We start from the raw sequence: 26,420 nt of genomic DNA, 5'->3' as shown, positions 1-26,420 counted from the left end.
AGGAAGATCCATTGTCTGTCCATTTATTAGGAGGTCTATGGCTAAAAAGAACCTAAAAAGGAGGCACTTGTGGTTGCATGAAGGGTCTGGACTGGAAGCTATGACTGTATGGCATAATGTGCAATTGAGACCTGATACAAAACCACCAGTCAGGTCAATCTTTCCACCCCTTTTGGGAAACTTTGAAATCATCAGGTCTGTGTTGCTCTACTTCAGATACTGCCCAGACCCTGAGGTCATCCTGCTTGCTCCCGGATCTCCCCAGAAAGCTGGATTATAAAGAAAAGCTGGCACTCCTCACCTTACCACCTTGGTGCCGTTCCTCATGACCTGCATGTCCACCATGCAGCCACCAGTGACGTATGCAGCCAGATTCAGCTCGGAGAACTCAGCCTGGAGTGGAGCAAAAGGACAGAGCGTTACTCAAGGACAGCAGAGACATAAACACATGAACACAGACACAGAATTGTCTTCAGATGGAATTTGCCTTTCCATTATTATTATTATTTTTTTTTTTCTGTGAGGCCATGGGAGATCCTGTTACAGCTGATTTGCCCCAGAGAGGCTGCAGAAGTATTTATGGCTCCCACACTTGGGTGTACAAACTTACAGGATTAGGCTTATTGCAGTAATAAGTACTGAAGGAATTAAGAACGAGCAAGATGAAAAACACATACAGGAAAGAATAATAATAAGAGGTAAGGTCATTTGAATTCAAATTCCAAGTTTCCACTTGGAAACATTCATTTAGAATTATGTCTGAGCTGGCTGTCATGCCACTGGCCAGCCATAAACCTAATACAAAGGGTTTAAACCTCCATAAATAGCTAAAAGGCCTCATTATGCTATAGGAAAGTGATAAGCAGCGGCACCCACCTAACTCGGTTTACTTGTTAAGATTTTAACTATTAAAGGGTTAGCAAAGCTGGGCAGACTATTAATGGTACTGCACAGTTATTAAAACACTTTATCTTCTAAAAGAGGTGCGACTTACGAGTCTGGAAAGGTTGGCAGGGAATGTTTAAGCTGTGGGGAGCAGAAGGCAAATGTGCACTGAGTGATTCTGGCTGCATAGAGTGTCAGTGAAGGTTAAGACACAAATCACAGCGATTAACGGGGCAAGAGGTGTGACAATCCTGTGGCATGGCAGCTGGCTGTGCTCCGGGCATGCAGCAGTGCCAGCGGGACTTGGTGGGCCCAGGCCACTCGGAGCAGGAGGAGGATGTTGGGATTGGTTGATCTGCACTAAACTCGGGCTCCAAACCCTAAACCTGTCCTTTATGAGCCAGTGAGTAGACCTTAGGCTATCATAACTTATTCATTTATTGTGCTTTTTGCTGGACTGTGCAAAGTTTTGCTTTCCAGCTAACCTTTATGGTTTCAGAATCCTATTTTAAATTATTGGGTTTGCCTGCTCAAGCTGAGGTTTCCCTGTATATATAAATAACCAGGTGTCAGTTCTTCAGACAGAAAATTTTGCCTTCTCCCTTTCAACAGCTTTTTTCTCCTGCCTGTTAATGCATTTCTTTCAGAGGTAGAATGGTGGAGACTGGGCAGCAGTAAAATCATCTCCTTACCAGTGGCTACCTAATATCAGAGCACTTAGATGGTGTTGCTTATTGTGATTTTATTGAGATCCCTGTAGTATTTAATGTTCTGATATTTCTACTAGATGGAACTGGAAGATAGTGCCAGGAACAACTTTTACATAGAAAAAAATACAAAAATAATAAAAAAGAAAAAAACATGTCTTTTTTCCTAGTGGAAAAAACTTGCAGATGGAGACTTGATGCACCTGTAAAGGCTCAGAGGCCAGACGACAAATGAAAAAATCACTTCCAACTTTCTTTTTTTAAAATCCATGTAATTGTAAAGCAATGACTGTGGACTGTTGACCTGATGATGTAATGGGATTTCATGTCTGCGGCCCTGTGTAAACTTTTCAAAGCAACACCCTTACATGATCTTACATCATTTTAACTCCCAATTATAATGGAAGGAAGGGGAAAATTCTTGTTGCCAAGAAGTAAATCCTACTTCAAACACACACACACACACACAATGGCAGTGATTCAGGTGACTTGCTGGCCTTTTCTTATGAGATTGCTTGGCTGCAGCCATGCTGCAGGTTAGCTGATATTCAGTGATCATATTGGATCTGAGAGAAAAAATCCATACCTCTAAAAGTCACCTGCATTTAATATGTTTAAAAAGCTCAGTAGATATAGGTAGTGGCGAGTTCACCTCGAACAAATTCAGCAAGAAGAGATGCTTTGGGTACTAACAGTGATCTCTCCAGTGGCTCCAAGTGGGACACAGCATACCTGCTTGTTAGCTTACATGTGGTCATGAGAAGCTTTATGGAATGGGGAGATGAAAGGATGGGTTTTCCACCTCTGTGGCTGCAGAGAGATCCCATTCAGAGAGCTATGGAGCTGGACCTTTGGCTTCTGCAGCTGAGGGAAGCATCATCAGATATGAAAGCCAGAGCTAGAGAAGGAAGCTTTAGGCCTGTATTTTCATGTTTTTTATGCTTTTCTTCCATAATCATTTCCATAGTGTTTTTTTGTACTACAGGACTTAACACTTGGCTTTGCTGGGGCTGAAAATGGGGAGTCCTCATCTGATGGCTGGCAAGTATAGCTGAATTAAGCCAGCCTGACAGGCATTGCCCAGAGGCGGTCGGACCAAACAAAGCTGTGTTCAGACACCTGACATCCAAACAGGCCTGGGAATCCCCCGAGCTGGTAAGTGCTTCATACCAAACTGCCAGGACCAATTTCAGGCCTGCTAATGTCGAGAGCCAGAAGAAAGGGAGAAATCTCTTGTGGCAACCGTTGTCTAGGGCACCCTGGCAAAGAGCGAGGAGAAACAGGGCCTGCGGGACTCTGCAAACCCACAGCACTACCCCAGCCCCAAAACGCCCAGATATATGACCACAGCTGAGGAAGAGTCCCTAATCTTTCCCTGGCACTTAGCTTTAATGAGCTAAGTCAAGGACCATTGCTGCTCTCGTGTAGCTGCTTTGTCCGATCCGACAGGCCGCTGCGAGCTGGCGCTTGGAAGAAGGCTGAAAACTTCAGTCAGCAGAAATAGTTTCCTGTTGATTTTCCAGTGCTCCCTGTATTTTTGACTTTGTGGGTTTTGTAGCCTAATGATTTCCCTTGGCTGGGCTTTCAAGTCTGAGATCATCTCCAGCCTGCTCTTACCTTGCAGACAAAGAGGCCTTTGAAAGCAGCCCGAGCAGATAGAGTGACAGGTAACTGCACAAACCTGCAGAGCCCAGCTCTCCACTGCCCTGCACAGCCATTTGTGTTAGGACCCATCGAAAATTAGGCAGAAATACGTCAGATGGTGTTTTATACTTGCTTTGCAGATGGTGCCAGTGGCTGCAAAAACATCTAGGGCAAGAGTGAACCACATGTGACAAACATGACACAGTCCATCTTAAGAATAATTTAATACAGACTGTGGGACTTGTATTTTGAATCTTTGTGAGGCCCAGATTTGAGAGGGTGCCCACAAATATTTTGAGGATAGTTATGTTTAAAATTCCTACTATTTCAGGTATTTGGATTCACAAATCTCTCCAGATCATTTGGACAAAATCTCAAGCTACTCTCCGTTTCTCACATCAGTGTTCCCTAGGTACTGGAGATCTTTCTGTTGAACTATGTTAGGGTTTCTGTTTCTGTTTGCTGAGAATGAAACAAAGAGGATTTTGTCATTTTAAATTATGCTGTAGTGGAATGTCTGGCCTGACAGCCATATGTTAAAATGCTTCCTGGGAGGCATGTGTTCAGGCTGGATTTAAACCATAAACCATGTTTCACAGAATAACAGAAGACGGGGGTGGAAGGACTTTAAGACATCAGACAGACCATCTCTCCTTCCTAAGGCAGGATCAGGTCTACCTCTGCCATTGTGTGTAGGTGCTATGTAACTTTTTTTGTATCTTCCATGATTAAGGAGCCTCTTCAGGCAATCTGTGCTTTAACAACCTTGGAAAGTTTTCCTGATGTCTCGCCTAAGTTTCTCCTCTTGCTTTCTAAGCCCATTGCAGAACTTGAAGACTTACTGCTTGAAGACTTACCCTTCCTTCTTCCATTTATTATTTTTATTTTTATTTTTATTTTTATTTTTATTTTTATTTTTATTTTTAATTTTTAATTATTCTTTTTTTTTCCCTAGACAAAACAACCCAATTCCTATAAGATTCTTTTTTAGGCAATGTTCAGCAGTGTTGTTGTTGTCACTGGGCTTCACTCTGGTGAGGCCGCAATATTCTTGGGTTGTGACAGCCCAGTCACCATGATCTTTTAGCTGAGACCTGACCATTGCTGAGCAAGATGGAAGGATGAAGCCACTTGCCTTACAAAGGAAACTCCTGCTCATATATTCCAGTCTGGCATCACACTCCAGCCTTCTGCAAGTGAGCAGGGGTCTTCTGAGGGGGCCGCTCTCCCCTCCTCCTAGGGGCACACTGGAGCTCCACAGTTCCTATCTCCTTTGTCTCTCCCCTACCCACCAGTTGTGATTTACCACCCCACAGGCCTGGGAGGGCTGGTTTCCTTGGTCTCACCCCTGTGTCACTGAGACAATGCTCAGTATGCACACCCAAGCTGCTCCTCTTCTACTTTCCGATCCCTGCTGTGTTCACACACGTTTGTGCACCCATGATCTAGGTCCTGACCTTACTGTATCCTTTCCAGTGTTCTTCCTTCCCCCAGCCTGCTGTAACTGGAGGTCTGGAGCTCTGGGGATGAACTGACATGGAGAGACTGAGGTGAGATTTGTTAAATAGTAGGCAGGATCACAAGGGACAGAACCCGAGCAAAAGGACTGCTATTGTATTGCCTTTTTTTTTTTAAGCTCCCTCTAGAGCCAGCTCTCCACCTGGAAAGCACCATCCATCTCCCCAGATATTCCCATGTCCCTGTGAGACTTTCTGTCTCATTTCCCAGTAAACTGTGCTGCAAAACCAGCCTCTGACCAAAGCTCTCTGCTCATCTGATCTTGCTCTTGCAACTTCTCACCAATTATCACTGCATGTCTATTTTGCTCCTCCTTTCCTGTGACACAAAATGCAGTCAGAATAACAGGCTGGTTCGTGTCATGGCTTGGGCACTTGAGATGAAGAATTACTAATGTCTAATCAAATTGCATACATTCCTTAGTGGATTTTATGCTTTAGTTTTTTGGTGGACCTTCCAATATGTATAAGGAAAGAGAGACTTTGGCAGACACCAGACTACATTCCAGTAACAGCACATTTCACTACAACCATTACAAGCATTTCATGGGGGAGGTAAGCAGTCCCTAATCCCTGCACAGGCAGGAGAGTGAACAAATCATATGGATGTGAACAGGGGGAGGACCGGGGCAGTGTGTACTTGATGCATGAATTAATCACATACATGAGGAATTAGAGATTAAGCAACCCCTGATTCCCAAATCTCTCTGCTGAGACATTGTTCCTTGGGGACAATAGAGAGGGCCCAGCTGGGAGGGGAACACTGCTGTGCAGCTCCAAGTACAGCTACCACCACTGCTCTTTACAAGACCTGAAGCTAGGACGTATGCTCTGCTCCTAGCCCACAGACAGTGCTGATGCTGATGCCTTGACCTGGGAGAGTGCTGGTGGCACGTCAGCTCCAATGGTGTTTGGAGTTGTCTCTTAAATTTTCTTTTCAGAAACCATGTGACTGCCTGACAATTGGAGTTCTAGTTAGCAAAACCACATTTCTAAACCTTTTGATCCCAGGAAATAGCTCAAATGCATGAACTCTGAAAGCCTCCAAAAAACAAATGGAAAATCAAATAACAAAAAAAGATTCTAGATATTTAAGAAATTCACAATTTTAAGTCATTCTTGCTATTCTTCCAATTTCCTTTATTCGTGAATTCTTTTTCATGAATGCCTGTATGTGGAAAAGCTGTGAGACTTTTGTTGCTGTTCTTGAACTACTTTCTGGCTTTCAGCTGGAAAAAAACCCCACACCTTAAGCGTGTAATGAATAAAAATTATACAGTTATTTGATGAGAGGCTAATTCACACAGTCACACACGGGCCTATCAGACTCTACCTTTTGAAAAGACCACCTTATGCTGCACATGAAAATATTGCTTTAGAACTAGAAGCACAATGGAACTGGAAGACATGATTTGTATTACAATTATCTCCTGTGTGAGCCAAGTACAATATTTTTCCTGACAATGCTGCCAATGGAGTCATAATCTATACCACAAGACTTTTCCAGAAGCATGTACATAGGAGTTCACTGAATAATCATTCCCTGAAAATAAACCAGGCAGAGGGAACAAGTGAATGAGCTGTGCGAGAAGAATGCATGTCAGACAGAGATGGACCCACCTTGTCAATGGCAGGAAATGGTGGGAAGAAGACTCTGGACAAACAACAGGAATCAATATTTTGAGAAACTTCTTGGCCTCACCAAACCTCCTTCACACTTTTCCCCCTTCCACTATCAATTACCTAATGCCAGGAAAGACATCTCTGAATATATTAAAATGCCTTCAGGAAATATCTAAAAGAAAGGTACCCTGAGGGTCAAGACTCTAAGAAGTGCTGCTTGCTCTTGCCTGCCAGGTCTGTGCTCTCTTGTTTCCCTCATGTGCTCTCTTCAGTCAATGCACGACAGAATTGGAGAAGACCACCAGAGCCATAGGGTACGACCCATTGCTGCTGCAGGTACCATGTCATGAAACCCTTTCTTAAATTGGTGTACTTATTAAAAGCAGTAATGTCTCCTTCCGCCTCTGTTTAGGCAGCATAAACAAACTCAACTCTCTCGGTCCCCTTTCATAACTCAGGTCTCCACAGTCATCCCAGTGATCCCATTCTGCACATCTTCTGCTCTGTGGGCATCTGTATCCTGGACAGGTAGTGAGTGTCCCACTCACCTGGCCACTGCCCACAGTGCCACGAGCTGGCTGATGGGTCTGCAGCTGTCCACGTCTCAGCCCCAGCTCCCCTCCCCTCTTCTGCCGGTGGCACACAGCCATGCAGCATCCTTGTGCACAGGGAAAGCCTAACGCACAAGGAGACCCCAACCCAGGACATTTTATGATCCATATTGGAAATCCCAGAGTCATGTGAAATCCTTAAAGCATGCATAGTTTTGTTTTCTTTGGGACAAGGCAGAGAATGTGGTGAAGGAGGTATTGAATTAATACCAGTTGCCTCCAGAGATGGAAAATGTTTCACAGAGCATAAGGCCTATGGTACAATTCCTTCTCCTCCTGAGTGTACTGTATTTCCTAATGTCTTCTGTCCTCTGGCTAGTGAAGGAGAAAGATGGTCAGAGAAGATAAAACTAAAATTAATAATTGATTTCAGAAGAGCATCAGCTCCTGTGGCACTTATAGGTTCTTTAAGCTTAGCTTAGCTTTAGGGCCAACTTACATTATCAAACTTATACTTTTCATTTCTAACAAACAAACAAACAAACAAAAACCACCTAGATTTTGTATTTCCAGAGGAAAAGAGCTGAAGTATACCCTGCAGTATACCCTACAGTTCTCAAAGCCAGAAATCTTAAGGCAAGCAAAAGCAACAATGTGGTTCAAAACCTAAACCCCTTATTTTTAGCATAAGTTAGCAGGTGTATTTTTAGACTCGGCTGCTTCTCAAAGCTTAGGGTTTTACCCTCACTGAGTAAGACTTAAACTATCAGGGTTTTAATGGGAATAGGTCAAACAGATTTTCACTTTTTGATCAGTGATTCATTCAGTCTCTTGAATGACTACCATTGCTACAGAAGGACATATAGTGGAAAAAACAATCCAGATAACAGAAACGTAATCAAAACTGCTTCCAAAGGAAGTGAGACCCCAATCCAGGAGAGTATTTGCATTTAAGCTTTACTTTTTGCAAACCTATGTTACACTAAAATCAAACCACGCATTTATCTGCCTAATTCTTGCAGGAATACCCCATTTACTGATGGGGTAAAGAGAGAAAGCTGCAGAGCTACACTGTGCCTCACTCTGGGGATTAGCATCAAAGACAGGACTCAGGGATGTCAGTCAGGTTATTTTGATGCCAGCACTATATTTATGAAAAAATGCAGGTGGAAAGATTCATTGTCCCATTAGAGGAAAGACACACTGCATACCTGCATGCAGGGATAATCTCCTTCCCCCCAGTAGTTTTCCTGGCTTTGGCTGTATTTTCTCAGGGGGGTCTTCTGACATCCAGGCTAAGAGGGCAAGTAAGCTTTGGAAAAAGACATTATGCTGGATGAGCTGAAATCCATAAATGTGACTAATGTAACAATGGAGGCTATTAGGCAAGTACAACAGCTCATATGATGAGATACTGCTGGCATCAGTGATCTTCTCTGTGTGCACTTTAACTGTGAATGCCTCCAGCCCCCATGGGACTGTTGAAAATAAAAGTCATTCAATAACTCTGCTTCTCTGTGTCCCAGGAGTGGAGCCCTCGCTGCTACCAAAGGCGTTTGGTTCTGCCTCTTTCACTTTACAGCATGGCTTCCCATGTCTCCTTTTCTCCTGCCTCCTTCCAGGAGCACATTTGCTTCCCAGTTTCTCAGCCCTCAGCTGAACGCCTCTCCCTCTGCAGCCAGCAGGGAGGAGAAAATGGAATTGTGTCTGGGTTTCAGTTAAGGATGTGTGGTAACAAATGCTGCAACCTTTAAAGCAAATTAATAGATATGTTTGGGGCATTATGCTGAAGATTAGAAGAGAAGAAACAAAGGTGGAAACAAAGTCACATTCATTTTAATGAATCACAGGAGAGAGCAGAGGCTGGACAGTATACATACCAGCAGCAGTGTCCCTGACAGCTCTTTCTGCTACTCATTGGCACCAGGTGGTGCCCACAGTGACTCTTGTCCCTTGTTAGTGGTAACAGACTTAGCTAAAGAACAAGGGACTGAGGTGGCACTGAGGTCGTTCAGTTCATTTCTGTGCTAAATAACCAGAAAAACCTTTTTTGAGAGTCTCTAAAACCTATTTTTATACAAGCTGAGACTTACAGACGTGGTTCCCTGAGCAGCTGGATGGCATTTAACAGTCTCTTCCCTGTGGGTTATCCAGTGTCTAAGAACTGATTTCACCTCTGCTGAAGAAGCTTGTAGAAACTTAATATCTTGAAACTCCTGCCTGTTTCTCAAATTCAGCTGAAATCAGCCAATGGCTTCCACAATTTTGGGTGTGCGGGACAGAGAGAGCGAGACAGCATGATCACATACATCTTGCATTCCTCGAATGACAGCCAAGGGGGAGAGGCAGCTCGGAGAGCGGGTAGGGGAGTACAACCAGATTAGATAACTGACTCCCCGCTGCTGAGAGTGAGAGAGGGAGAGAGAGAGAAAGACTGTGCTGCTTTCAGTGCTCCTACTCCACTATAAATAAGTGATGTCGTGACTTTAAAAAAAATCCCATTTTCCTTCTCTGCTTCCACCCAAAAACTGCCCAAATGGCTTGCTAAAAAGGAAGGAAGATGTAATAAGGATGGAGATGAAAGAGAAAAGCAGCACGGCAAATTCTTCCTTCAATTTAAACCAAGTATTGAACATCCTGGAAGAATGGCAAAAAAAAAAAAAAAAAAAAAAAAAAAAAAAAAGCGCTGTCAGAAAAATTACAGCAGTTCTTTTTTTCCCAATGTGGTTTTTCAAGATTGTTAAACATTTGGATATTTCCTTTCACTGCTTTCTGCCATTCAAATTTTTTTGTTATTTAGCTTTTCAGATCAAAAGTGTTTTTTTTTTCCCTATAAGGTATTAAAAATTCTCCTAAGGCAAACTGTGTTTCTGGTTGAGGCAATGATATGTGGATATCTGAAGCAAGATCAAATGGAAAGCTGAAAAACTACATGAACTTACTGAGAAAACCAAGTAGCTCAAGAGATCCCTGAGAGTCAAACCCTGACATGATTCAGAGCTCATCTGGAACTGAGTAGCCACCACACAGTCTCTGTGCTGTTCATGGTACCATTACAGTAGCGAAGACTGGTGAACTGGTGGAACTCAAAAAGAAAGGTGTGCACCAGCTGGGTAAGCACAGTTATTTCCTACCTTTTTTTTTTTTTTCCCATAAGAAGATTGTGGAAGAAAGTTTTTTTTTCAGGTCAAAAGGGTCTGTGTTCAGCCTCTGGTTTGCTGTTCCACAACACTTTAGAGTCTTACTCAAGAAAGAGCACGAAGAATAGAGGAAGACTCCAGATATTCAGGCAAGAAAGGATGGGGAAAAAGGAAAAAGAGAAGGAAGAGGAAGAGGAAAAAGGAAAAGGAAGAGGAAAAAGGAAAAGTAAAAGGAAAAGGAAAATGAAAAGGAAAAGGAAAAGGAAAAGGAAAAAAGAAAAAAAAAGAAAAAGAAAAAGAAAAAGAAAAAGAAAAAGAAAAAGAAAAAGAAAAAGAAAAAGAAAAAGAAAAAAAAGAAAAAGAAAAAGAAAAAGAAAAGAAAGAAAAAGAAAAAGAAAAAGAAAAAGAAAAAGAAAAAGAAAAGAAAAAGAAAAAGAAAAAGAAAAAGAAAAAAAAGAAAAGAAAAGAAAAAAGAAAAAGAAAAAAAGAAAAAGAAAAAAAAAGAAAAAGAAAAAGAAAAAGAAAAGAAAAAGAAAAAGAAAAGAAAAAGAAAAAGAAAAAGAAAAAGAAAAAGAAAAAGAAAAAGAAAAAGAAAAAAAAGGGGCAAAAAGCCAGAGTCTGAAGAAAGAAATGCCCCTCACTTGGCCTCAACGATATGCAGAGAGGCCTGAGGTCAGACTTGAGGACTACCCACGACAATGCAGCTTCTGTGTTCCCTTGGTAGACAGTGATCTAAGTGGGGAAAGAGATCATCTCTGCTGTGTTTGAGGTCTGGTGGAGTCAAGAGCAGTTCCCTGCCAGCTACACCAAGGTTTGGTTGGCTGATCTGAGGAGTGGGGAGAGGCGAGGGGAAGCAGCTCGATCCCTTGTTCATTGTTCCCCAGCTCTCTGCGGGGTTCATTCCCTCAGGCAGAGCTGCAGTCACTGAGAGACTCAACTCTGTTGAGTATTTAACAGGGCTGCAAGGGACTTGGCAATGGTCCTCACCAGCAGTCACGCTAGCCTAAGGGTATTGGAGCAGTTTGGTGCCTCTTCTCAAACATGGTCATACAGCTCACGTGAAGGGTTTCAAGAGACAGGTTGGGAGAGTCTTCCTGAAGGAATCCTAGAGGAAATGCTATATGCTCTTAGTGACGATGACAAGGGTCATTACTGGGTCCAACCCCTCAGGGATCAAAAGTCCATTTCTGCCCTTATCCACTCAACAGCCATTGGAGACAGGCCTTTCATAAGCAGCTCAGGTGGAATACATTTGAGGGGAAGGACTATGAGGGCAAAGGCAGAGGCTGGAGATTTAAGAAAAAATTAGTAAGTCGTTTTGAAGAGAACCAGGTCTAGCTTTGAAGCTGACCCTACTTTGAATGGTACAGGAGGTTGGATCAGAGGTTTGAAGGGCAATTGTTGTTTGATTCTATGCTTCAGTGGGAGAAGTATGATTTTTTTTTTTTTTAAATTTTAAATTTTTCCTTTTCTCTTTTAGGACATCTACTGCTACGGCCAGCAAAATAAAGACTTAGATCAGAAAGTGCAAGTGAGAATTGTTCTTGCTAACAAGAAGTAACAAGTTTGATACCAATAAAAAGAGAAACATGAAACATTTATTGATAACAGTTGCAAAAACAACCTTCTAACTTTTCTGTCCCACAAACAGCATTTGATCTGACTGCGTGTTCTCTTATACAGTCTTAGGCAACAGGACAACAGCCCTTTGAAAAGAGAAGGAACAACTTGTCATGGGCAGTGGGTCTTGAGAAAGTCTTCAAAACCATTGCATTAGTACTTTAATACGCACACACATATATATAACACAGAATCACCATCTTCATAAAGACAGAAAATATCAGGTCATTCAAACAACATTCACCAGCTTTCTTTACCCATCTGAGCAGTTTTATAGCCCTAAAGGAGAAAAAGCAAGCATATGATTCCTTCATGATCACCAATTCATATCTACATCTCTCTCTCATTATGCTTGCTTTCAAATTAGGTACCTGCAAATATTTATTAATAATCATTTCTGTTGTAACGATAACATTCAAAACCTCAGTCAATATGGGAACTTCATTTTGCCAGGCACCACACCAACACAGAGAGAAGGGAACAGTCCCTAGCATGAAGAGTTTTCAATTGAACTGAATGCCTTGTGCCAAGGCTACCAGAGAAACAGAGAATTTGTCCAGTGCCTTGCAGAGCACATCAGACAACAGGTCATGAGCCCTCTGTGTTCCTGTGGGATTTCAGTGGCTGAAAAGGTTTTGCTGTGTGCAGTTCTTTTGCATATGGAAATCAAAGATTTAAGGCTCAAATCAGGATGAGTCAGAAGACTTCTATAGCTCACATGTGGAACATAACATCACCGACATGCATTGCGGTGTACTGCCTATGCACCTTTTTGGCACACATATGGATCTGTGAGATAATCTTCCAATGGAAGAAATGATTGTTCCATCATCAAAATGGAAAACTTAATTTTAAGGTGAAATAGTGACTGATTCTGCAAAGGCAGGGAGAGAGGAAATGATATTTTCACTTATGTCTTCCATAATGTTCTAAAATGGACAAATATTAAAACTCATCCCCAGTTGCTTTCTTCTGAAGAACATCTGCAGATTGTTGCTGAGACCTCAGCCCTGTCCACACACATTTCTTACAACCACATTCAGTTGTCACTGACCTGTTCCACGCGGATATCGAATTCTCCATTCACCTTCTTCCCTTGGAAATATTTGGCCCTGCAGAAGAAATGAGAGACGTGGGCATGGTTGAAGGTTTGGGGCTCTTATTGCATGCTATTTTGCTTCTGCAGTTCCTTTTTCTGAAGAATTCCTATCCGGGTCACAGCATGTTTTCCTAATTCCTGTCTTCTTTCAGCTTTCTGTTCTCCAGGAGGAACCTGCCAAGCCAGATGAAAACCACACCGGAAAGTTCCTTCAAGGCTTGTGACTTTTACATTTCATTTTCAAGCTGAAAACCAAATGTTCTCCTAATCTTTTCCAGAGCAACAACTCTAATCAATGATTCCTTGCTAATCTCCTTTAATGCACAATCTTTATTCTGCAAAAGAGGGAGTGCAATGTATGGCATGCCATCAGAAACTTTTTCTCCTGATGTTGAGCAAGGATCTTTATCATCACAGCTGAAATACTTGTAAAGCTTTCTCTCATGCTCTCTCCCTAGAGAGTTGTTTTTCCATTGTTTGCCTTTCTGCTATTAATTTAGAGAAATAGTATACGCATCTACAGTGTCATGAATGTAGGGTCTCCTGAACCAAGAAACTGTGTTTGGTTTGGAACTGAGCAATGTCACAAGAAGGACTGTTTCTTTGCACCTTCCAGCACCCCTGCTCCTAGCTGCCTAAGCTAGATAGACCAGAGAGCACTTTCAGGGAGGGAAAAGCTGACAGTTGTGCTGGAGAAGACAGCATAGGAAAAGGGCAGGCAATTTTAGCCTTTTCATCCGTATTTGCACATGAAGCTTGTTGTATTGATTAGTCAACAGGGAAATTGCCAATAGAATTTTCCCTGTGAATATTTCTCTCAATTTCTTCCCTTCATCAAACAGACTTCATAGGAGAAAACATGAACTTAAATTACTTTCTCAGACTCCCCTAAAATTTCAGGAAGATCATGTCGGTTCCAAAATGCTCTTCTATTTGGAAAGCGCTGAAAACACAGTTAAGCCCTTCAAGAGCTATTTCCAGAGACAAAGTAACTCTCTGAGTTCTGTTTCCAATTGGCAAAGACAGGATAGAATAAAGAAGTAAAGGAAAATGAGGGGAAGCCGGCTTTGCTTCCTATTTTATAGTATTAGCAAAAAAAGAAGCTGGCTCACATTTTTACTATGTGTCTATTTGTTCCAATAAAAAAGGAGAGACAGTAGGAAGGCAATTTTCCCCATGGCTGAAACACACCAGTTTTCAGCTGAATTCTCCCCTCCTCCGGCAATGTGAGATGTAAATAAAAAAGTTGCTTTGCTTTTTTTTTGATTCTGGCTCAAACCAAGTCAAAAGGTTTTACTTTATTAGGAAAAAATACAAAAAAAAAAAAAATCATAAGTTTTCTGCTTGGCTGTAATGAGGGCATCTGCGGGCTGTATCGTGCTTCCCTTCCCAAACAGCCCATCCATCAGCGTGGTGCTAATAAGACCTCTGCGTGGATGTTGGTGAGGGATGCTGTAACAGCCAGGTGTGACCAAGACTAAATGGCTCAAACAACCCCTGTCCAGTATGACAAGCAGAGCTCCGGCCACTTTTTCCCCTCTTTTGACTTTACATGTTGCATGAAAAAAGCAACTCAACAGACAGGCTGAGACATCACACCTCTAACGATAAACAGGAACGCTAAATGTGCTTAATAATTCCGTTGTGTTTCTAGAGGTATGGCTGAGTCTGGCAACATTCCTCGCTCCTAAGCATGGGGGATATTGCTGGAACCAGCAACTTCTCAAAAACTGGAATAAGCTTTAAGTGGGCCCACAGGAACTGGCCTGAAATTTGAGGCGTGCTACTCACTGGTACAAGCTTGTTTTTATTCCCAGCATACTCGTAATATATACTCCTTACCCACATTTATGAAACACACTTCCTCCCTCTATGGCCTCTCTGCTTTTCTGACCAGCTGGTTGCAGACTCCTTGGTGCTGCTTTGCTTCAGCTTGTAATGAAGTGTGATTAGCCATGGTCTTCAGCCCGGTACAGATGGAGCAAAGAGGCTTCCACTGCCTAGTCCAGGAAATTACCCTCAACACAGTTAAAAAATCCTCTCTTTCATCTCCACAACACTGGCTCTGCTCATGGGCACATCCAGCACATCCATTCGTTGGAGTGACATCCTCAAGTTAGATGCTGTGTGACCTCTCCTTATCCCTCCTTCCAAGCAGGTTGTCCCATCCCGTGTCTCAGGTAACTTTCTTTTAACAGCACAATATGTCACTTTCTTTCAAAGACAGCCCCCAGGAGGGTTAACCTGCTCTGAGTGTCCCTGAAGACTACAGGTGCTAAGCAATTTGCAGCCAAATATTTTGGTCAGCCCATCGTTTTGACACAGCCCAGGGTAAGAATGAAACACTTCTTTCTGAAAACATCTCTGAAATGGATGGAGTGATGTTTTCAATTCGCACCTGGTGTTCCGGAGCCCCTGGCAGTGGAGGCTATCATGCTGAAATGAAAAATGGCTTTAGCCTCACCCTGGAGTCCTTGAAATTAAACTGGAATCATTGCTGATGCTGTGGAAACATCATGATGCCTCCATGGCAAGGGGGAACATCTTTTGGTCAGTACTGCACAGCACAAGGAAAGGCTTCTGATCCCTACCTGCAAAAGTACAGTGCACAATGGATGGAGGAAAGAAAAAACACACTGCTCTGATGGGGATGCAGGAGAAAGACAGGCATTTCTTGCAGGTGAGACATCTGAGAATGCTCTCTCCCCCAAATCAACGTGAGCTTCTAGGTGGTGGGCTCCTCCAGACCTATTCCCAGGAATGTGACTTGCTGTGGGGTTATCTAGGCAGCTTGTAATGCAGCCATGAGCCTCTCCCAAAGACCAGATCAAATCCTTTCTAAGAAGCCTCAAAGTGCCTCCCTTCACCTCAACCACAGCCAACCACCAGCAATAGGAGGAGCAGCTCATCAGCCAGGATGGGGGCTGCCCCGCAGCACCCCCAGCTTGGGACACCAGCCATACAATCCCACCCCTCTCCTGGGCAGCCTACAGTGCTCTTTGTTTTAAAGCACATCAGACGTTGAAGCTGGCACAGCACAGCATTATAATTTGGCAATGGAGGGTGTAGATGGGGTGGTGCAGTTGCTGTGATCTCAGCAAATTAGCATGTAACATGTTGTGATTGATGAAAACTGCAGGGCCACACTCAAGAACAGTTCTTGGGTGGGATTGGCAGTGATAGGAATTGTGTTTAAATGTGGCCACACCAGCTGGGAGAGAGGAAGCACCGTCATAGACAGCCAAAGGTCTGCCCTGGCCTCCAGGGGAAGACCTTTCCTTGAACCCCTCTCTCCTTGCAACGAGGAAGCTGCACACCCTGGAAAGGGATAGGTTTTGTGGGTGCAAGGGCACTAGGCAAGCATAACTTCTGCTTTCTGCCTCAGCCCTGACGTGGTTACAGGGCCACAGGAAGCCTGATGCCTCTACTTATGAAGTAATTTGGAAAGAATAAAAAGCTTGTTTTCCAGAGCTGCCATGAAACAGTCCCCAGCCTGCCTCAGCAACCATGGCTAGAGAAAGCATATAGGTGATTTTTCAGCCACATACAGAGTGTGTCCTGAATAGCAGCAGGGAAAAAAGACACCTGATAGTTATCATCAATTCACCTGGAATTACCTGCATAAGAGAGAATTCATAGAAAATCCATGTATAACTTTATTGGCTTAGGTATCTGTGAAGCATTCTTCTGAGCAAGGGATGTGAGCACCGATGCAAAGCTGCAAACAGCTCTGTAAAGCACTTGAGTACTAGCAGTGAATTTTATCCCTCTGGTGCAACCCACCTGTGAGCAGGATAACTCACACTACAGCCATGAGAAGGCTGCAAAAATCTGTGTGCCCCCTGCCCCCATGCCCATAGTCTGCAGACACAGGGATTAGGTCCCTCAGATGGCACCATGTCCCCTTCAAAGCCTTGTGTGTCCCTACATCCAGGGGAGGAAAAGTTGTGGGTACACGCGATGGGGTCAACCTGGAAATATGGCATGAGAGCAGCAACCCCTCTGCGAGGCACAGGGGCTTCCAGCCATTCCCACAGCTCCATTAGCTGAGTGAAGCAGAGGTTATGACACATTACACAGATTTGAAGAGAGGCTGGTGTTTTGTATTAAATTCATGGGACTTCCTCAGGGTATCCTATAAAATGGCTTCTGCATTAACTAATTTTTCAGGATAGGAAGAGATCAAGAAATATAGCTCGAAGCATCTTCTAAGAGACTGCAACGGAGCTGATGTAACAAATGTCATTGCAATTGCTGGTAGCATGTCTTGGAGTAACTAGATGAGCAAATAAGCATTAAGCCAGAGCCCCAACCCCCTGTGACGTGAATCAGCCCAGGCACCTTCTGGGGCATCACTGCTTGACAGAAGCCTTGAGTTACAAACTCAGGAGTGGGTTTGTCCTTGCTCCCCAGGCTCAGAGCCATGGTGAGCACACCAAGAGGGGTACTGAGATATTGTAATAGCAAATTCCTCTGAATCCTCTGAGTTTGTGCCTCTGGAACAAGGCACAAGCAGCAAAGAAAGGAAAGCTACTCTTTGGATGGAGACTGCTTCTCACCTGGAGCTCAAGGTAGTGGGTGGAAGAAAGAAGGAGAGAAGTGCTGAGGAAAAGACATCGGTAAATAAATCACAAAGGATCAGTGGATAAATTATGGGATTATCTGAATTATTTCCCTTGGAATTGCAACACAAATATTTATCTCGAGCCCCTTGGGAAAATAAGGCACGTCGTTTCTTTCTGGACCAGCCTAGGAAAGGCCAGGCCAAACCCCTTGGAACTGGGTGTGGGGGCACCTCACGGAGGGAGGGCGGGGGGTTGGCCACTGTACTAAATCCCCGTGTCAAAGGGCCTGGGGCCCAAGTGATGCACAAGGCACTCACTGTATGTCCGCATTGTCTCCTTCATAAAAGGGGCTGGGACTGGGAAAAAGGAGGCAGTTTCCAGGATACTGGCCAGCAGCCGCTGGAATGCCCTGACCGCCCCCAGCCCCCAACGGGCTGTAAAGGCAGTGGGGAGGGGAGGAGGGAGACAAGTTGCATTTGTGCTCTTTTTTCTTCAGGGGTGAAAACAAGGGAGGTTTTCCTTTGGGGGCCAGCCCTCAACCCCCTCACCACTTATCCCCAGTTTTGCAATTCCCAGCTGCAAACAGGAAGGACTTTTGAGATGGTCAAGTCCTGTCTGCCCAGGACATAGGGAAGAGAAAAATCACTCCATGAGTGCTGGGGTCTGAAAGTTGCTCGAGCTCTTGTCTACATCTGCTACAGCCCAGAGACCTTTACACACCGATCAGGTGTGGGATGGTTGGTAGCTAATTTTTATTTTGTAGAAGCACCTAATAAACCCTAGGGGAGGTTGTTCAGGATGTTAAAAATGATGGATAAGCATGATGGTTGTGTTTTGACATCTCAGACAACAATGTCTGAGATGTGGTTAAATAGCTAAGAGGTAAGGTCAAAGAGAATGAAAGAGGAACCCTACTTTACAAGTAGGAAGGGAAGGACCAAGAGGTACATCTAAATTTTGGGCTCCTAAATACAATAATACTTTTCCAGGAGTTCCACAGACATTTCAGCGCCAGCCTGGGATGCAGCACTGCTGTACCCCGGGGTGACATTAACTTGCTCTCCCTGCTGTTACCGCCGGGGCTGCTGGAGCCACCTAACCAAGAGCCAGCTCAGCAGGTATGTTCTTGGTGCCTTAGGTCAGATGGCGAGTCAGTGGGAACAGACGTCCTCTGTTACCTTCTCGGAACAACCACAAGCCCAGCCTGCTCTGGTTACTGTAAAACAACCCCCAAGGCATTCTTAGTTATGGGATCACACTAAGGAAAGAAACGCCTCCGTGCCTGCTCCTCAAGAGATTTTTATCGGGCTGTGATGATGGTATAGGGCTGGCTCTTTTTTGGACTAAGGATGTCCTCATGGAGAGGTTCTTTACGAGGTCCCAGGTCCCACCCTACAGGGCTGGAAGCGTTTTCTTGGCTTGAACACCCACAGAAAGGGAAGTCTGGGGGCAGGAAGGGAGAATGGCTTTTTAAGTTTTCTTTTGTGAGTCCTCCCTTTCTCTCAGGGCTAGAAGTTGACAAACGGAACCGAAAGCCTGTTTTCAGGGGAGACCTGGGCTGGCAAACCACCAGGACTTTTAACGACCGCAGACACCACCATTCAGGGCATTCTTCCTATTCAGGGAACCGCAGAGTCCCACATAATGCTGACCCCCCAGCATCTTCCTGTGCCACCTCCTGCTCATGAAACAGGGGTAATCAATGCAGCTACCCAAGAGAAGAAGCACGAGTGAGTGCAAGGCTTTTGGGCACGGCTTTTTGTATTTCTTCCAGCCATCGGGATAGGAAGGACACTTCGCTGTAGGTCCGATTCACCCCCCAGGCTACCCTCTGAAGGGCCGGCATTGCGGTCACATTCCTCCTGGCCACAAAGAGCTGGGGAAGGGGGAGGCGTGCTTTAAGCACGACACGAGGCAGCGAGTTTATTTTGCATATTATTCAAAATAGTACATTGCTGGCACACTTCCACACTGCTAAATCTAGAGGGTAGGGCCTGGAGCTGTTTGCGAGGGGTGTCATTTTGCTGAGGATTGTGCAATGCTTTGTCCCGGTTCCTCCTTGGAATGGAAGCCCACTTCTGACCTCTCTGAACTTCAGGAGTGGGGGAAGCAGGCTAACTCACACCAAAGCTGAGGCAGGGCTGCTGGCTTTCAAGCAGAAGAAATCTGGCTCGCAAGCCTTGAGAAACACATCTGAGCTTTTTTTTTTTTTTTTTTTTTTTTTTTTTAAATATGTACAGGACTAGGCAGGACATTCTGAGGTTAAATTCTATGCATTTGTAGGAACTCTGGTAAAGCAATTAAGGTCCCAGATTTGACTTGCATTAGCATATTTATAACCTGGTGGGGAATGTTTTCCATATTCCTTGTGTCTATTTTTGTAATGATACTAATCCTTTACATTTCTGTATCACCTTTCACGCAGGAGGACTAGATCCCAAGTTGCTTTACATATGCAGGACAAAAATATAGGCAGACATGATGGTGATATACATAAAACAGATTGAAAAGCAATGTGATAAATGTGATTTACTGAATACCTCTGACAAGCTTACCTCCTTTTCACCCCTATGCCTGTATGCTAGGGAATATGTCTAATTTTGAAAATCTTCATGCTGCTTCCAAGTGCACATACATACTCATACAGACACACATCACTGAACACAAGCATGCCTCCATTTTCCCTAAAATGGAGCTCAGCCCTCAAGTCACATTTGGCATAGATTATAGGAACAGTAATATTGAGTTCTGGGTATCTATGGATAAATAATGAAAATGTAAGACTTTTATCCAGATTTGTGAAAACATAAATTTCACTTGTAAGTTTTTTCAAATTATATCTGCATAGTTGCACAGAACTTATGAAGCTTTAGAACGTTATCCTTGTATAATTAAAGGCAAATTCGTAATTATAGTCGGTTACGACAATATTAGTTGACTGTGGGTTTCTTACCAAGAAATACAGACAAACCTTTGTAATTCAACCAGCAAATTCCTGAGGTCAAGCTTGAAGTATCAACTCTGAATAATAATAATAATGATAAATGGTAATGAAGCCCAAATTGAAAAGCTAGTCCATAACTTCCCATTATATTTCAGTGAGTTAAGTACAGAAATATTTCTCTGAATGTGAGCTTTCGTATATCATCTTCAGCCTACTGAAAGCATGAAATGACTCATGATGACATTCATGGAATACTTTTGAAAAGCCATTCCTTGCAAAAAAATAAAAAAAATAAAAAAAATAAAAAAATAGGGCTCAGAAAGTCCCAAATTACTAAAATTCTGTATTAGACTGTTATTATTTGACCAGCTATATTTTTGGACAAATGACATATTTAAGGCTCAATATTATCATATACTATCAGAAGTAAAAATAGCTTTATTTTAATGAAAAGGGCTGATAATCTCCTCCGTCCAGTGAAAAACAGTAATCCTGTCAGGTCAGCCCATAATTAGACTTGAACCATGACATTATTATTATACAAAGAGCCATTTCAGATGTATTAAGAGGATTTCATTCAGTGTTAATCATAGTTTTTCTCTTCCATAATTTTTAAATTTTTGGAGACAATATGTTCAGGCAGATCTGGCTGTAAAGTAAATGGGAAAAATACAATTTTGTGTCTCTTAAAATATTCTCAGTCTCTTTCTTTTGGTGACATATGGCACAATCCTACCCTATAGAGCTGCCTCACACAGGACACATGCCTTTTGTGCAAGACAGCATAATCACTGTTAACAAGTGAAAGAGCCTAAAATTCAGACAACACATGCCAATGGCTTTGAAAATTGTCACGAGATATTTCACAAGTGCAACCAAGATATCTAACAAATGCAACAAGAACAACTTTGTTATGCTGTCTGGTCCAAAAAGCAATGTTTTTAGCATATGTTGTTAATGGGAACTTTAGCTGTGCTCGATCACTTCCCAAATAAGCGGTTTAAATATGAAGCATTAGGCTCAGAAGCTGAGCATTTTCACAGAGGAGGTGCGTTAACAATTCACAATTCTAAATCCTGCTTGATCTGCTGAGACATTCAGTCCAGTAAGAGCATGATTTTACTTAACAGAGCTTTGGGTGAAGAAGTTGCCAGAGGTGGGATGTTTTTCTCCTGGCTGAGGTCAGGCTGCCAGAGTTGGCCCTTCTGCTGTTACATGGAGTCCTGCCATCCCCTTTTCTCATGGTCTCACTCCCTTAAGCTGTGTGTTTGCATGCACGCGTGTGCACATGCGTGTATGTATTCATGTCTGAGCTCCCTTTTTTTCTGGCAGCTGCTGTCGGTGGGTTGTGGATGCATTTTCAGAAGTCGCCCAAGGCACAGTTACTGCTCACCTGGCCCACAAGTAGCTCTCTCATTCTCTATGTGGAGGTACCCATCTGAGATGTGCACCATTAATCGCTGAGGAGAAACAGAGCTTTTCCTTAGCATGTCAATGTGTGGATACTGTCACTTCTGTGGTGCCTCTGAGAGCTCTCTGTCAAAGCCAAGAGCATGAGGGAGCCATACAGATAGTGCTTTCCTCTTGTGCACATCCTGCATGTGGTAGATTAACTGTGTGCTTCCTTGCAATGTGCTAGAGCAGGGCCTTAGAGTAAGATGGAAAATTTGTCAAAACACTGCCACTTTAGCAGAAAGCTGGGTGAGTTCCCTTGCTTTTAATAGAATGTACTTTTACTGCTGCTAATGCAGAAAGCAGCTGATTGCATTCTGTGGAGTTCACATTATTTTTATAGTACTTTGTCTTTGGAATAAACCAGAGCATACTACACGTCAGGAGTGGCAAAGATTTTATGGAGGAAGACAGAGCATGGATTCCCATGGGTGTTTTTCACTTCCTCTACATCTCCAAGATAAGTAGAGTGCTATTCTGTGCCATCAGAGACAGAGTAGCTCCTTAAAAATAGATAGGATTGCCATTTGTCACTTTAAAGTGCCTTCAACATGCACATGCCTATTTTGGTTGTTAGATCATTTCGTCATGCACTTGTGCAACACCTCATCCCAATCCATAATTGCAGCTCTTTGTCTCTGCTGTAATACAAACAGTGATGATGAATTAATGTCTGGCTTGGCAATAATGCTACAGTCTCCAATTATGAGAAAGTGTTTTCATTTAGAGAAGATAAATCAAATGGCAGATTCTATCGTCTCTCATTCTTCCTGTCTGTGAACAAGCTAGTCCTTGTTGTAAATCCTGTGTAACTTGCTATGGGGGAGGAAGCCCCCTCCCCTTAAAATAAGGGTAGCTCTTCAGTAGTTATTTCTTGGGGATCTTTTCTAGTTGAGTTTACTAGTTCAAAAAGAAAAGGAAATGACCCTTTCTTGAAAACCAAATTTGGTTTCAGAAGTAGCAAGAACCAGAGTGGGTGGAAGAGAAATGCATTGCAGACATGATGCTTCTTCCAAACCCCAAATCACCAGCACAGAAATAACAATAGGTTGTCGTTGTCCACATTTCAAATTCTGGGGTTGTTTCTGTACATGATGCAGACTGGACAGCCAGAATCTCCAGATTACCAGCTTCTTTAGATGTGCACAAGGCAAATGTTGCTGCCATTGACCTCAGACTGGTCAGCTTGAGCTCACCTAACACCCTGGCTGAGACCAAGAAGATAACTGGCATTGCCTGGAAGTACGTTACCAATAATAAACATCTGCAGAGGCACTGTTCTCCAGTGCTGCTGTCAAGGGCTCACTGAATTTCCTGGAGATGTGAGAATCAACTGCAAGTAAAACTCCTGGCCTACTGGAGTGGTTGCACTGGTACACTCTCTCAGAAAATACCACGGTACATTAGGGCTGGGAGACTCTCTAGGCTAAGCATGCATTTCTGCCCATGCTACAAAGAGCCATGGTAGACAAAGGTTGGTAATATTATTTCCTCATTTTTCATGTTGTATGTATGTCATGATCCTGTGATGAATGCATACCCTGATTTTGATCAGTGTCCTCACAACCTTAGACACAGAGGGAAAGCAGGGAGCCTTTGTCAGCAGCATTATTTGATATCTGTAGGCCTGAATAGAGGCAGATTGCTGGGAGGAGTGAAAAGGGTCCTCCATCATTTGTAGAAACTGTTGAGTTACAGACAACAGAGGTATAGCCAAGACAGGAGGATGCACAGAGTGCTTACACACAAGCAGAGGAGTGAAGACAGCACGGGTAGCCTTACCTCCTCTTTATAACTCCCAGCTGCTGCTCCTTGGGCTCTGCAGTTTGCAGAGCACAAAGTCTGCATGACAGACCAGCAGCTGGGAGATATAAAGTCAGGGATTTGAATGCAGTGTGTGTTTTAAACCATGAAAACATTGCAACAAAGTCCAACCCCTCCCCATTCTCTTCCCTGCCCGGACTACCTTCAGCACCATTAATCTCAAGGAAAAAAACTTATTGGCCTTCGAGCTAGGGTTTTCCTCTCTGATTACAGTGTTTGGACTAAGCAGCGCCGGCTAAGCTCCAGATGCTTGACTCATGCATTAGAGGCACTCCCATCCCCAGCTGGAGGATGCTACATTAAGGGACTGCCACCTGGCAGCATCTTCAAGGAACTGCAAAAAGCTAAGCAGAGACGGAGGTCAGTGAACCTGCTGGGAGACTTGCAGGTGCACCCAGGAAGGAGAGGTCAGGATTGAACCAGAGTGGTGTTGTCAACTGAACAACCTTGCATTAACACGCTGCTGCAGTGCTAAAAGACGCTAGGCTGGTGAAACTTTTGATACAAAGACCACCTTATCAGGGACTTTCCCACAGTTAAGAAGTTGTTTTTCCTTCCAGAAAACCCCCACCATTTCCCCTCTCTTACTTGAAGCTGGCTGAAGCAGCCTGACCTGGTTGTGCTCAGTCACTGCCCCTTTTAGAGAAGCGAAGGAAACAAAACAGAGTGCAGGGCTCTTGCTTTGTGAAGATATCCCCAGGGAGGCAGGTCCCACCTTGTCCCCCTCTCCTGGGAAAGCAGAGAAGACCAAAGGCGACCACTTTCCTGAAGAGTGGAGTGGGATGAAAAGAGCAATAAAATCATCTCCCTTGGCCAAGACCCGGTAACCCAACTTCTTTCACTTCCAAGTCTTCGGTACAGTCCCCTTGCGTGTGTTACCCTTTCCTTTTTTTCTGTGTTGAGACAAGCTGGCAGACAGAACAATGAACATCTTCTCAAAGCATGGTCTCGATTTTCCCCAAAATAGGTCTCTCTGCCAGCTTTCTAAACCAGCAGACTTTGAAAGGGAGCACACTACGAGCAGTAAGTCACTTCTGTAACATTTCAGAAGACTTCAGTTGTCCTACTCTTTGGAAAGGGTCCTCTGCTGCCAAATATCACAGAAAACAAACTTCCAAACTTCTGTTTGTAAACAAATACCTGAATGAAAAAGGCAAACTTAGCTGAGCCTGAGAGCTTTTTGTCCATAACCACTATGACAAACAGGTGAAGGGCTTTTGACCAGCCAATGATCTCCAGTCATTACTACTGGTAGTAGTAGCCTTGGGTTATTTTTTGTTAATTTATGTATAAATTTACATCCAGGAAAAAGCCTGAGAAAGAGAGAGCTGGAGAGAAGCATCCCTTTTCTTTTCTAGGACTGGTACAGACAGTAGGCCTAACTCCCTGTCCGTGTCATTAAAACACCTTCAACTCCAACCTCTTAGGATCATTGCTTGATGTGCCAATTCAGCTAAGCCAACCGAGCCAACAGTGCTCCATGTGTGCTTGTACATTGTGACTGTAAAGTCTTTTTTTTTTGGCCAATGAGTTCCAAATGAACACCCTTTCAGTCAAGATCTGCGGAACGCCTACTCTGCCATGTATGCAGGTCATCAGGCCAATACCAAACTGGAGTGGGATCTGGTGACCTAGGTGTGAAAGTGCCTGAGATGCAGATGCCTTAAGCCTCCCAGATCCCTCTCATCCCCCAAACATGGTGGAGCTGAAGGCAGCAGTACTATGATGACTTACCACTCCGTGTGTGCATCATCAATCACCAGGAGGATCTTGGGTTTCGGAGCCACAGGTGGTGTGGGGCTTGTCGAGTGATCAATGAGTCCTGCAGCTGCTTGTGTGGTTTGCTTCATGGCACTGGAGATGGAGCTGAAGATGCTGGTGCCAGTAGAGGAAGACTGTGAGGGCTGTGGTGGCTGTGGGTGCTTTCTCTCCATGGCAGGAGAAACTGGGGAGCTTGTGGAGTTGTCGGGGCGCTGCAAGTCCATCATGTAGCCATTGGGCAAATTCGCCACAAAACTACTGTCTGAGAGACGTCTCCGGAGGAAATTCATTGTTGAAAAGTTGTGTGGATGCCCTCTTAGCAAGAGAAAGACTGAACAACAGTGTCACCAATCCCAGGGAAATGCTTCTCTGTGTGTGTAGGGAACTTCCTCGTTGTCCAGGCCGGCAGGCTTTGCTCCTTAAAATCCTGCTGGAGGAATAAGGCTTTGTTTTTCTGTTATGTTTTTGTTCTTCTCCTGTGGAAAAAGAATCAAAGACACATTTGTGAGATGCATACCATGAGTTTTACATAAGGAAGACTCTTCTGGCCATTTCAATGAGTACATTAATCAACAGCGAGAAGAAAAAGGACTACTGGTTTATACATGGTATGCTACACTGGTTCAGCCAGATAGATGCAATAAAGTAGGTTTTGTGGCCTCTCTTCCATCCCAAAACATTTTTCAGTCAAAGGAGGCCAACTTACACTAGCTTACGGGCTAACAGTTCAGAAGAAATGGAAAAAAAAATAAAATAAGAACAAAAAGAAATCCCAGCATGCTTACTACCTTTTCCATGACTCTTTTCACCATGGGGAAAGAAAAACTATTCTGACCATAAATGATAATTTTTGAGAGAGATAGCTTATTTCTGACATTGTGTGTGTTATTTCTAACACACATAATATGCTTATTACAGAATAACCAGAAAATGGTCCAACAGGATAGAAAGTTGTATCATCTTTGGCAGGCTTGTTAGCAAGGCTCCACATTTAAGAAACAAACATCCTAAATTGAAATAGCATGTACAAAACAAGTAGTGGAAAAAGTCCTCCTACACATCTTGGTCAAGTTCAGTGGAACCTTCAA

The 26,420-nt window shown here is 43.5% G+C and overlaps 1 protein-coding gene across 1 annotated transcript in view; it reads right to left on the bottom strand.

Moving 5' to 3' along the window:
- SYN3 (synapsin III) overlaps nucleotides 1-26,420 on the bottom strand; it is a 191,884-nt gene that overhangs the window by 144,536 nt on the left and 20,928 nt on the right. The window contains exons 2-4 of the mRNA XM_040559592.1: nucleotides 25,306-25,808; nucleotides 12,742-12,799; nucleotides 302-393 (exon numbers count right to left, since the gene is read on the bottom strand). Of these exons, the coding sequence (XP_040415526.1) occupies nucleotides 302-393; nucleotides 12,742-12,799; nucleotides 25,306-25,622 (467 nt within the window). The 5' untranslated portion in view covers nucleotides 25,623-25,808. The remainder of the gene's footprint in view (nucleotides 1-301; nucleotides 394-12,741; nucleotides 12,800-25,305; nucleotides 25,809-26,420) is intronic.

This window comes from Cygnus olor, chromosome 1, assembly GCF_009769625.2.
Source record: "Cygnus olor isolate bCygOlo1 chromosome 1, bCygOlo1.pri.v2, whole genome shotgun sequence".
Classification (NCBI taxonomy): domain Eukaryota; kingdom Metazoa; phylum Chordata; class Aves; order Anseriformes; family Anatidae; genus Cygnus; species Cygnus olor.
The sequence above is the reverse complement of the archived record's forward strand: the minus strand, read 5'-3'. Positions and strand labels throughout refer to the sequence as shown.